The sequence below is a fragment of the Hemitrygon akajei genome, chromosome 8 (genome assembly GCF_048418815.1).
Source record: "Hemitrygon akajei chromosome 8, sHemAka1.3, whole genome shotgun sequence".
Classification (NCBI taxonomy): Eukaryota; Metazoa; Chordata; class Chondrichthyes; order Myliobatiformes; family Dasyatidae; genus Hemitrygon; species Hemitrygon akajei.
Genome location: NC_133131.1, coordinates 3,508,504 through 3,521,190, shown reverse-complemented (window position 1 = coordinate 3,521,190; position 12,687 = coordinate 3,508,504). Strand labels below are relative to the sequence as shown.

The 12,687-nt window shown below is 43.5% G+C and overlaps 1 protein-coding gene across 1 annotated transcript in view; it reads right to left on the bottom strand.

Moving 5' to 3' along the window:
* The window catches only part of LOC140731558 (integrin alpha-E-like), a 319,805-nt gene that overhangs the window by 25,090 nt on the left and 282,028 nt on the right, over positions 1-12,687 (bottom strand). Inside the window, exons 28-29 of the mRNA XM_073053069.1 lie at positions 12,449-12,556; positions 11,205-11,309 (exon numbers count right to left, since the gene is read on the bottom strand). Coding sequence (XP_072909170.1) covers positions 11,205-11,309; positions 12,449-12,556 — 213 coding nt within the window. The remainder of the gene's footprint in view (positions 1-11,204; positions 11,310-12,448; positions 12,557-12,687) is intronic.

The following is a 12,687-nucleotide window of genomic DNA, read 5'->3' as shown; positions in this document are numbered from 1 at the left end:
ACCTCTACTTCCTGAGGAGAGTGAGGTCCTTTGGAGTATGCAGGGCTCTTCCTCACATGTTCTACCAGTCTGTTGTTGCCAGTACAATCTTCAATGCAGTGGTGTGCTGGGGCAATGACATTGACATGGGTGATGCCAATTGGTTCAATAAATTGATGAGAAAGGCTGGCTCTGTTATAGGAGTTAAACTGGACACACTGTGGTAGAATGAAGGACCCTATGGAAAATCCTGGCAATTCTAAACATTGTTTCTCACCCTCTACGTGCCAGCTTAGCTGAACAGAGGAGCACTTTTAGTAATAGACTAAGACAACTGCACTGCTCCAAAGAGCGCTATATGAGGTACATATTATCCTTGGCCATTTGGCTCTATAATGAGTCAGCCTGTAGCTGGGGAAGTGATGATCCCATCCTGTTAGAATGTTGTGGTAACTTATTTTTTATTCTTACTATTTCTCTTCTAATTATTTCTGTGCAGTTGTAATGCTACTGTGACACTGTAATTTCCTTTGGCATCAATAAAGTATCTATCTATTCCATCTGTCACTTCTTTGCCCATTCTGCTAATCTGTTTAAATCCTTCCGTACATTTCAGCTTCCGCAAAGCTACCTGCCCCTCTACCTATCTTTGTATCATCCCTAAACTTGTCCACATTATTGACATAAATGTAAAAAGAAGCAGTCCCTACACAGACCCATGTGGAACACCACTAATCACCAGCAGCCAACCAGAAAAGGCTCTTGTTATTCCCACTCTTTGCCTTCTACCAATCAGCCAATGTTCTATCCATGCTGGTATCTTTGCTGTAATACTATGGGTTCTTAACGTGTTAAGCAGCCTCAAGTGTGGCACTTTGTCAAAGGCCTTTTAAAAGTCCAATTGCACAAAATCCATCAATTCTCCTTTGTCTATCTTATTTCTTCAAAGAATTCCAAGAGATTTGTCAGACAAAAATTTCCTGAAGGAAACCATACTAACTATTGCCTATTTAATCATTTTCTTCCAAGTACCCCAAAACCACGTCCTTAACGATCGACTCCAACATTTTCCCAACAACTGAGGTCAGACTAACTGGCCTATAATTTCCTTTCTTCTGCCTTCCTGCCTTTTTGATGAGCGGAATGACATTTGCAATTTTCCAATCCTCTAGAACCATGGCAGAACCAACTGATTCTTGAAAGGTAATTACTGATGCCTGCACAATATCTTCAGCCACCTCTTTCAGAATAGTTGGGTATAGACTAGATCCAGGTGACTTGTCTATTTTCTGACCTTTCAGTTTCCCAAGCACCTTCTCCCTAGTAATGGCAACTTTCTGCCCCCTGTCACTCTTGAAATCCGGCATACTGCTAGCGTCTTCCACAGTGAAGACTAATGCAAAATACTTATTCAGTTCATCTGCCCTTTCCTTGACACCACTACTACCTGTTAGCATTATTTTGCAGCAGTCCACAAACGACTCTTACCTCTCTTTTACACTTCATACATCTGAAGAAACTTCTGGTAACTTCTTTAATATTATTGGCTAGCTTTACCTTTCATTCAATCTTTTTCTTCTTTATGACCTTTTTTAATTGCCTTCTGTTGGTTTTCAAAAGCTTCCCAATCCTCTAACTTCCAACTAATTTTTGCTCTGTTATATGCCCACTCTTTGGCTTTTATTTTGTCTTTCAGGCATAGTTGCATCATCTGCTTTTAGAACACTTCTTCTTTGGGATATATATATGCTGTGCCTTACAAATTGCTTCCAGAAATTCCCACCATTTCTGCTCTGTCATCATCCCTACTAATGTTCCCTTGCAATCAATTTTGCTCTACTCATCTCTGTAATCCCTTTTGCTCCATTGATAATACTGATACATCTGACTTTAGCTTCTCCTTCTCAAATTGCAGTGTGAATTATATAATATTATGATCAGTTTCCCCCTAAGTATTCCTATACCTTAAACTTAAAATCAGTTCAGGTCTGGTGTACAACATCTAATCTAAAATAGCTGAAACTCTAGTGGGCTCAACCACACACTGCCCTAAAAAGCCATCTCATAAGCATTCTACATATTTCCCCTCCTGGGATCTACTAATCTACCTGCATATTGAAACCCCTATGACTATCATAACATTGCCCTTTTGACATGCATTTTTTATCTTCCATTGTAATTTGCAGACCACATCTTCACTACAGTTTGGAGGTCCATATATAACACCGATCAGGGTCTTTTCACTCTTGCAGTTTCTTAACTGTACCCAAACAATTCTATGTCTTCTGATCCTATGTCACCTCTTTCTAATAATTAGATTTCAATTTTAACCAACAGAACCACCCCACCCCCTCTGCCTATCTGCCTGTCCTTTTCATACACTCTGTAGCCTTGGACATTAAGCACCCAGTTATATCTTTTTCAGCACACAATGTTATACATGACAATCTGTAACTGTGCTGCCAGTTCATCTACCTTATTCCATATACGGCGAACATGCAGATATAACACCTTCAGTCCTGTGTTCATCACCCTTTTCAATTTTGTCCTCCTTTTACATTGCAACTTATCCTGTTTACTGCAGTTTTGCTCTGTCATCAGTCTCTCCTTGCCTACAGTCTCATTACACACTGCCTCTGTTTGTAAACCAATTACTCCATCTCCAGCCCTATCCCTCTGGTCCTCAACCCCCTGCCAAATTAGTTTAACCTCTCCCGAACAGCTCTAGTAAACCTGCCCACAAATATATTGGCACCCTTCCAGTTCAGGTGTAAGTGGGGAGCCTTCAAAGTGAAATACTGAGTTTGTATGTTACTGTTAGAATAAAAGGCAAGGCTAAAGGTTTAAGGAACCTTGGTTTTCAAGGTGTATTGAGGCTCAGGTTAAGATGAAGGAGGTGTACAGCAAGTATAGGCAGCAAAGAACAAATGAGGTGCTTGAGGAGTACAAGAATTGCAAGAGAACGCTTAAGAAGGAAATCAGGTCTAAAGGAAGGCATGAGGTTATTCTGGCAGACAAGGTGAAGGAGAATCCTAAAGGCTTCTATAGGTATATTATGAGAAAAAGGATAGCAAAGGAAAAAATTGGTCCACTTTAAGATCAGCAACCCTAAGGAGCATCCACATCCTAGTCCTCATGGACCTTATCAGAAGGTAGGCGTTGATCTTTTTGTAACTGACAACAAAGATTATCTATTAATAACAGATTACTACTCATTGTATCCTGAAGTGTGTTGTCTGAGCAGAACAACTGCAGAGAATGTAATTACATGTATGAAATCAGTTTTTTCCAGACATGGTGTACCTGATGAAGTTTTCACAGACAGTGGTCCACAATTCAATGGTGAATGCATGAGACATTTTCCTCATGAATGGGGCTTTGTTCATACAACATCTAGTCCATTTTTCCCTCCGTCCAATGGATTAGTTGAGAAGTCGGTAGGAATGATCAAGAAACTGATGCACAAAGCAAAAGATAGTGGAGGTGATTTTTATAAAGCTTTGTTAGCCTATCACAGTACTCCACTTGAATGTGGATTTTCACCTGCTCAGCTCTTGATGGGATGCCATTTGAGATCTAATCTGCCAATAGATGAAAGCCTTCTGAGAACAGAGGCAGGTGAACAAGTGAAAAGATGGAAAGATGAACACAAAGCAAAGCAGAAAATATACTTTGACAGATGTTCTCATCCATTACCTGAACTGCACCAAGGAGATGAAGTAAGGATACAAGACAAAATGAACACACGGACACTGAAAGCTACAGTACTTAAAGAAGTACAACCCAAATCATACATGGTTCAAGCAGAAAAAGGAGCAGTGTTAAGAAGAAATTGCAAAGACGTCAAGAAAGAGCCAACTTCAGAGTTTCAGTTAACTGATGCAGACCAGACAAAACATGGAAATAACAAAACACAAGAACTGTGTGAACCACTGAGAAGGTCTACTCATGTTTGTAAACCCCCAGAGTTAAGGCATGTTAAATAATGCATTTGTTATGGTCAATGTTGCTAATTGTTTTTCCTTTTAAGGAAAGGAAGATGTGGTGATATCACATGTAAGAACGTGATTGGACAGAGTTCTGAGCATGTGCAGAAATGATAGAAAGATCTGGAAGCATGCCGTTGTAAGACATATGTGGTTGTTGTTGTTAAATAAAAGTTCTATTTCTTCCAGAATATGGTTCGTTATTAGAAACCCACGGTACATATTAATATAAAAAACACAACAATTGACATCTATGCATGGAGCCAAAAGAGATGTGGGAGAACTTATACTGGTTTTTTTGTATCTGTATTTACTTAGTATACTACTGGAAGCCAGAGAGTGGTGGTAGATGGTTATCTCTCTGAGTGGAACCCTGTGAGCAGTAGTGTGCTGCAGGGATAGGTACTTGCCCCATTGTTGCTTGCCACCTACTATATTTTACTGGTCTGGATAATAATGCGGTAACCTGGATCAGCAAATTTGCAGATGACATGGAGATTAAGGACATAATGTCACATCCACGGATTCTGCAGCGCAGTAGATACAGCAATTGTGCTTGTGAATATGCACATGTCAGCTAATTATTATTTCATTGTGATAGTATTTAACTCCATACTTGTTGTCATAGTGCTTGTTGAGACTTGGACACATCACAGCAATGCTTCACTGTGCTGCCTGTTTGCATTTGGCATTGTCTGAGAAATTGGAATGTTGAGACAACTGACTTTGAAGACTAGCAGTATTTGTTTTATATTTAGTTGTTCTTTTCAGCCATAGTGTAGGCTTCATTTTTCCATTTGAGAGTTTTAGTTAGTAGCTCTGTTTGGCCTACTGTTTATTGTTTTCTTTCCCCTTTGTTGTTATGTCTTCTGCTCGTTGTGAAAATGGGGGACACCTCCCTCTCCCTTACTAGGGAGAGAGAGAACCTGTGGTTTGTCGAATGCCGGATGAAGTGCAATAGTCTTTGGGGTAACTGCAAGTCTGTGTCTTTGCTATCGCCTAGCTCACACGTGTGCTTGGTAGCGGGTGTGCTTTTTTTTGCTGGGGGGAGGGGGGACCATTGCCTTGCTGCCGCTTATGCATGGGGGGAAGCTGGGGGGTGGTCTTCAGGGTTCCCACATTTAACTGTTGTCCATTCTTTAAGCACTTCTCTGTTTTCGTGGATGTTTGCGAAGAAAAAGCATTTCAGGATTTATATTGTATACATTTCTCTGACATTAAATTGGACCTTTGAACCTTTAATACTGTTCGCATTAAAGTTTGTGAACTATCAACCTGCTTCAGTGTCTCTCACTCTGCACTTGGGCCATATCCAAACCTAGTGACAGCAAGTCTTGACCACACAAAGATGGACCCAGCGGAGAGAGAGCAGCTGACCTTGGCCGTGAGATTCATTGGTCAGGTAGGAGACAAGCTACAGGCAATGGAATCTTTTCTCAGTGAAATTATGGAGGCAATGAGGCAGAGAATCTCGTGCTGACAAGCCCAGTCTCACTTGGAGGAACAGGTGTTGTCCCTAGCACAACTGTTCAACTGCTCACTGCAGACAATTGGACTCAGGTGTCTGTGATTTCCACATTCACGGCCATCCATGAACTTACTGTGAACAGCCAGCATCAGCTGACATCTATTAACATTCTCGCCAATGCAATTCAGCAGCCTCAGGCCGCCTCAGTCCCACTCACAGCATCTCATAGGTCCTCCTTTTCTGCTGCCCTAACAATCCCTGCTACTAATGCTCCTGCACCTGGACCAGAGCTGACTCCCGCATTTGGACCCCCACAAACGCCTGCATCTATGCAGGAACCGAGTATTCCACTTCCAGGCAGATATTCTGGTGATCCCGATGGCTGCAGGTATTTTATTACCCAATGCAAGGTGACATTCCAAGCCCAGCCTGGTCGTTTTGGTGATGATGCGCAAAAACTGGCGTACACAGTCAATCTTCTTGATGGACCTCCACTCAGCCTGTTCAACACTTTATGGGAGTAGGGATACCCTGCAGCCCAGTCATTCTGACATTTCGTGATGGAGTTAAGGAGGGTTTTTGATCTTCCAGTACAGGGTCAGGAGGCTGTCCACCAACTCTTGGACCTGTGACAAGGCAGAGGAATGGTGGGAGCCTATGCAGTTAAATTCTATACCCTTGCAGTAGAGACAGGTTGGAATGAGAGATCTCTTATCACTGCCTTCCAGCATGGACCAAACGCAGGGGTCTGGCATGAGATCGCCATCCGGGACGTGCAGGATAGTCTGGATGACCTGATAAATCTGGCTATTCGAATTGACGACCAGGTGACTGAATGGCGCAGGGAAAGAATGTTTCAAACTTCCTACACACTGCCTGATCACCATCTTTCCTCACCCTTTCCCTCACCCTCTCCCCCTCCCTCACCACCAGCACCCAACCCATGGACCCATGGAGCCTATGCAAGAGGAACACATGCACCTGTCTCAGGAGGAATGAGAGTAGCGCCAGAGAACAGGTTCCTGTCTCTATTGTAGTGATCCAAGACACTTCCTGGTGGCATGTTCCAAGCATCCAGTAAAAGAGAATACCCATCAGCAGGGAGGGGATTCCTGACGGGTTGGTTCTCTCTTCAATGAGCTTCCCCTAATTGTGTAATGCTTGCAGCTTCCTTGTCATGGAGGTCTCAGACCCATGAACTTAAGGCGTTTATTGACTCTGGTGCAGCCAGGAATCTTACGGACATCTCTCTTGCTCAAAGATGGGGAGTTCCAACTCTGGAATTAAAAGATCAATGTCAAGGCTCTGGATGGTCAACCTCTGGTAACTGGCCAGATCCACCTTTCCACCCAACCCCTCCAACTGGTGCTTGAAGGCAACCATCATGAAGAAATAGCTTTCTATCTAGTTAATTCACCTGAACTGCCACTGGCACTTGGTCTCCCCTGGTTATCCCAACATAATCCATGGATCAATTGGTCTCTGAAGGTACTCCAAGAGTGGGGACTAGCATGCCTGTCTACCTGTGTGGGTCCAGCTCAAGCTCCATCCCATGAATCCCTTCCTGTGTCAGCTAAGGATGTGGACCTGTCTGGGATTCCAGACGAATATGCAGATCTCCTTGAGGTTTTCAGTAAAAGAAAAGCCACCACCCTGCCCCTACACTGGCGTATAACTGTGCCATAGACCTCCTACCTGGCACTGGTCCTCCCCGGGCTGGCTCTTTTCCCTTTCTCATCTTGAAATGATGGCCATGGAGGAATACATCAAGGAGGTATTGAGCATGAGGGTTTATCTGTCCGTCAACCTCGCCAGCAGGAGTGGACTTCTTTTTTGCGAGCAAGAAAGATGGCAAGCTCCATCCCTGCATTGATTATCGGTCCCTGAACAACATCACTGTGAAGAACTGCTACCCTCTTCCCTTGCTGACGTTTGCATTTGAACATCTCCAGGGAGCAACCATATTTTCCAAAATTGATCTGCATAATGCTTACAATCTGATTCACATAAGAGAGTGAGTGGAAAATGGCTTTCAACACTCTAGTGGCCACTATGAGTACCTGGTGATTCCTTTCGGTCTGGCTGACGCCCCCGCTGTGTTGAAGGGCTTAGATAACGATATGCTCAGAGACACGTTGAACCAGTTTGTGTTTGTGTATTTAGATAACATCCTTACCTATTCCCGCTCTCAAAAGGAGCACATTCAGCATGCCCGGAGAGAACTCAGATGGCTTCTTGAAAATAACCTGTATGCCAAGCCTGAAAAATGTGAATTCCATAAAGACCAGATGTCATTTTTGGGCTATGTACACCCCAGCCAGTGTTCAAATGGACTCAGGCAGTTGCAGAATGGCCCAAACCATCTACAGTCAAAAAGGTACAGCACTTCATGGAGTTTGCAAACTATTATCGCCCCTTCATCTGGAATTTCAGCTCTATCGCAGCTCCAATTAATGCACTCACCAAGAAGACCTCGGCAGGATTCCATTGGACAGACAATGCCGACCAAGCATTTTTCGAGCTAAAGTGATGTTTCACCACAGCCCCGCTGCTGCGACACCCAGACCCATCTCAACCATTCATTGTCGAGGTGGATGCATCCGATGTAGGCATTGGAGCTGTCCTCTCTCAGAGCTTGTCTGCAGATAACCGGCTGCACCCTTATGCCTTTCTTTCCTGTCGCTTGACTCCGGCCAAGAGGAATTATGATGTTGGGAACCAGGAGTTTCTGACTGTCAAGGAATCCCTGAAGAAATGGCGACATTGGCTGGAGGGGACAGAGCATCCATTTTTGGTCTGGACAGATTACACGAACCTCTCCAATTTTCAGAGCTAAGAGACTCAACTCTCATCAAGCCTGGTGGACTCTTTTTCACACAGTTCAATTTTATCCTCACTTATCATCCCGGCAGCAGGAATACAAAGCCGATGCTCTCTCCTAGCAGTTCAACGGATCTGAGGACAATGCCAATCCAAAGCCCATTCTTCCTCACTTGTGTATTGCTGCTCCGGTGATCTGGGAAATAGAGGCAGAGGTGAGGTTCACCCAACAATCAGCTCTAGGCCTGGATGGGGGAACTCTCAACTGGCTGTATGTCCCTCCTGCAGTGCGTTCCAAGGTGTTGGAATGGGGTCACTCCTCCCGTCTGGTTGGATATCCGGGAATTCAATGGACTCAGGAGTTTATAAGGACAATTTTGGTGCCCATCTATGTCCCAGGATGTCCACGACTTTGTATCTGCCTGTCCCTCCTGTGCTCAGAACAAGACATCACGCTAATGTCCTTCATCCAGCTTGTTTGTACGTATTGTTATGTCCACTGCCTGTACTCCACCGCCCCCAGTCCCACCTCTCAGTAGATTTCATCACTGGTCTGCCCCGTCTAATGGAAACGGCACAATTTTGGTCGTTGTGGATCGATTTTCCAAGGCTGCCCACTTCATTGCCCTCCCCAAGCTCCCATTGGCTCGTGAGCCTGCCAGACTCATGGTTCAACATATGTTCTGGCTCCATGGCTTTCCTCAAGACATAGTGTCTGATTGTGGACCACAGTTCACTTCCCGCTTTTGGAAGGCTCTCTGCTCTCTTGTAGGAGCCACGGCCAGCCTCTCATCTGGGTTCCACCCTCAATCCAATGGCCAGAATGAGGGTGAACCAGAAGTTGGAGACAACCCTGCGCTGTCTTGCTTCAACTAACCCCACGTCCTGGAGCTCCCAATTGGCTTGGGCAGAGATCGCCCACAATAATCTCCAGTCGTCCTCCATTGGTATGTCTTCCTTTGTATGCCAGAAGGGATTCTAGCTCCCGCTCTTCCCTGATCAGGAGATTGATGTAGAAGGTCCAGTTGCTGAACAGCTGATTCACTGCTACAAGTGCACCTGGAGATGAGCCAGGGCTTCTCTGCTGCGTGCCCAGAAACATCATTTCTGGCAGGCTGATCGGCTCCGTTGACAAGTAAGGCCATTCAAGCCAGGAGAGGAGGTCTGGTTGGTATCAAGGGATCTTCCCCTGAAAATTGAGAGCCGTAAATTGGCACCAGGCTACTTGGGACTGTTTGTAGTGGAAAAGGCTGTCAACAAGGTGTACTATAGGTTGCATCTACCTGCATCACTAAAGATCCACCCAGTATTTCATGTTTCCCAGCTCAAGCTGGTTACTACCACTCCCCTGGCCCCAGTCATCTCACCTCCTCTTCCTCCCCACCTGGTAGATGGTTCCCTTGTCTATAAGGTGCAGTGCCTTCTGGCATCTCGCTGGGTACATGGTAAGGTCCGGTACCTTGTGGACTGGGAAGGGTATGGTCCAGAAGAACCTGGATCCCAGCGAAAGACATCTTGGACAAGTCGCTGTTCCGGAACTTCCAGCAGACACAGGTCTATGGCGCCTCAGGGCTGTGCCTAAAGAGGGGCCCCTGTCACATCCATGGATTTGGCAACACAGTAGATACAGCAATTACGCTTGTGAATATGCACATGTCAGCTAATTATTATTTCATTGTGATAGTATTTAACTCCATACTTGTCATTGTAGTGCTTGTTGAGACTTGGACACAGCACAGCAATGTTTCGCTATGCTGCCTGTTTGCATTCAGCCTTGCCTGAGAAATTGGACTGTTGAGTCAACTGACTGAAAACTAGCTGATTTCGTTTTATATTCTAGTTGTTCTTTTCAGCTGCAGTGTAGGCTTCATTTTTCCATTTGAGAGTTTTAGTTTGCAGCCCTGTTTGGCCTAATGTTTATTGTTTACACTGTTTGCATTAAAATCTCTGAACTATCAACCCACTTCTGTGTCTCTGACTCCACACTTGGGCCATATCCGAACCTAATGACACATAGTGGATAAAGCTTGCAGCAGGATCTGGACCAGCTGGAAAAATGGTCTGATAAATAGCCGATGAAATTTAATGTAGACAAGTGAGATGTTGCACTTTGGGAGGACAAACCAGGGTCGGGCTTACACAGAGAATGGGAGGGCACTGAGGAGTATGGTAGGACAAAAGGATTTGTGAATACAGAAAGTGGTAGCATAGGCATAGGTAGATAGGGTCATAAAGGAGCTTTTGGTACATTGGCCTTCATATTTCAGAGTATTGAGTACAGGAGTTGGGATGTTATGTTGAAGTTGTATAGGACATTGCTGAGGCATAATTTGGAGCATTATGTGTAGTTTTGATGATTAAACTATAGTAAAGATTGCAATAAGATAGAAAGAGTGCAGAGAAAATTTACAAAGCTGGAACGAGTACCTTAGTTATATGGAATAGTTGTATAGGTTAGGACTTTATTGAAATGTGAAACTGGTGAATTTGACCTTTCCATCATAATTAATGCACGCAAAATGTTGGGGGACAAAGCTAGCATGTAGTTTGTTCCCCCTTCTTTTCCAGACCTAATGAAGAATCTCATCCCAAAACATCGCCTGGATATTCCTCTCCATAGGTGCCTCATGACCTGTTGAATTCCTCCAGCATTTTGTTTGTGTTACTCCAGATTTCAAGCATCTGCAGAATCTCTTGTGTTTTCCTCATGATGCCTATTTTTGGTGACAAATGTAACAGGTCTGTGAAAATGATCCTGTGCCATATACTGTACATTCTTGTTGTGGAGTTTAGGTTGGGAGGGGCTGGGGTCGGAGTACAAATAGATATAGTTTGAGGCGAGTGGATGGAGATACTTAGAATAGGGTTGGATGGCGGAACAGGAAGATTTTTGTTGCTTTTGTGGTTCAGATTTGAAGAGAGGTTTGTGAAGACAGATTTTTTTGTTTTACCTTAACATTGTGACCTTGGTTTTCAGCATCAGATGTTTCCTGATATAATTTTCCATCAAATACGACATTTCCAGAGACCACAATATCAGCCCTGTCCTTTACAAGCTGTTAGGATGGAGAATTAGAGAAGATGAAGTTATTAGAACACAAAACTTATGAAACTTAAAATATGATTTTACAGAACTTAAAAATTAAAATTAACTTGACATTCATGAGGCTGGATTTAAATGGCTGATTCATCAAAGAATAGATTGAGAGCCAAAAGCTCTGAAAGTACATAAACGGTTTTCTTATTGCCTAATGACCAAAATATCTAACATTAGTTATCTTCACTTAAGACCTCACCTGCATTAGAGAGCCTAAAATAGGACACCTGTACTAGAAATCTGTCAGTACCTCCAGCTGAACTCTGTCTTTTTGTGTGTTTCCCCCTAGCTGTCAGACTGTGTGTTTTTTTTTATTGCCGTGTGCTCCTGTCCCCGCTCCTGCTCTACTCCGGCCCTTGTATTACTAAGTACTCTGTCTCTCTTCTGCTTCGTATTATTACCTGTATTGCTGCCACCTGTGTCTCATTGTGTTCCTCCTATCATCTGCCTCTATGTTTATTGCAACACTGCAATAAACTGTTTATTGCTCAGTGTGTTTCAGGCCTGGGTTTTCACCTGTTTGTTGACAGATTGTACCATGAGTTTTCCTGAGCCTTTCCAGTATTTGTATCTGAACTCTGTCTGAATATTGACTTTACCTGTTTCTTCATTCTGGTTTTTGGATTTCTCTGGATGTTTTGATCTCTGTCTGAAATTTGATGCCAATTTTCTTTGCGCCTTGGGATTTGTTACTCAATTAATATCACTGTGTGTCTAGTACTGGGTCTGCGATTGGATCCCTACTCCAGCACCCTGACAAAATCCTAGAACTCACAGTCAGACTCAGCACTGAATACTTGCACTAGAAATGCCCATGTATGGGTGCCACACACCCCAATACTGGAACTGTACATCAGAAGTCTGAGCAGTAGATGCCTTTCCCGGAAGACCTAGTATGAGACATTTGTAGCAGAGTACTCTGCATGGTAAACAATCCTAGTGTCCAGTATTCAACCCCATATCAGGGAGCAAAATGTGTAAAAGGCTGAACACATAGTACTTGATATTAAGAATCATTTGCAAAGTTGAGGTAAGGAAATATGGGATTAAGTACTTGAAAACAAATAAAATTCTTAATAGATGTTAAACAAATTTTACCTGTTTTAAATTGTCTGTTGCTAAATTTGCTGTTACAATGATATCTTGGTTTGAGTCTGTGAGCATGCACTCAAAATATTGGCATTCGCATCCTTCCAAGTCACAGTCCTAAGGGAGATCAATGTATGAACATGTAATGCATAAATTCACATGAATGTCAAAATGATGCCCCCATCAGCTATTCAACTGGAGTTATTTGTAAGTGGTTTGTAGTTGACCATATGGAACTGTTGTTGTCT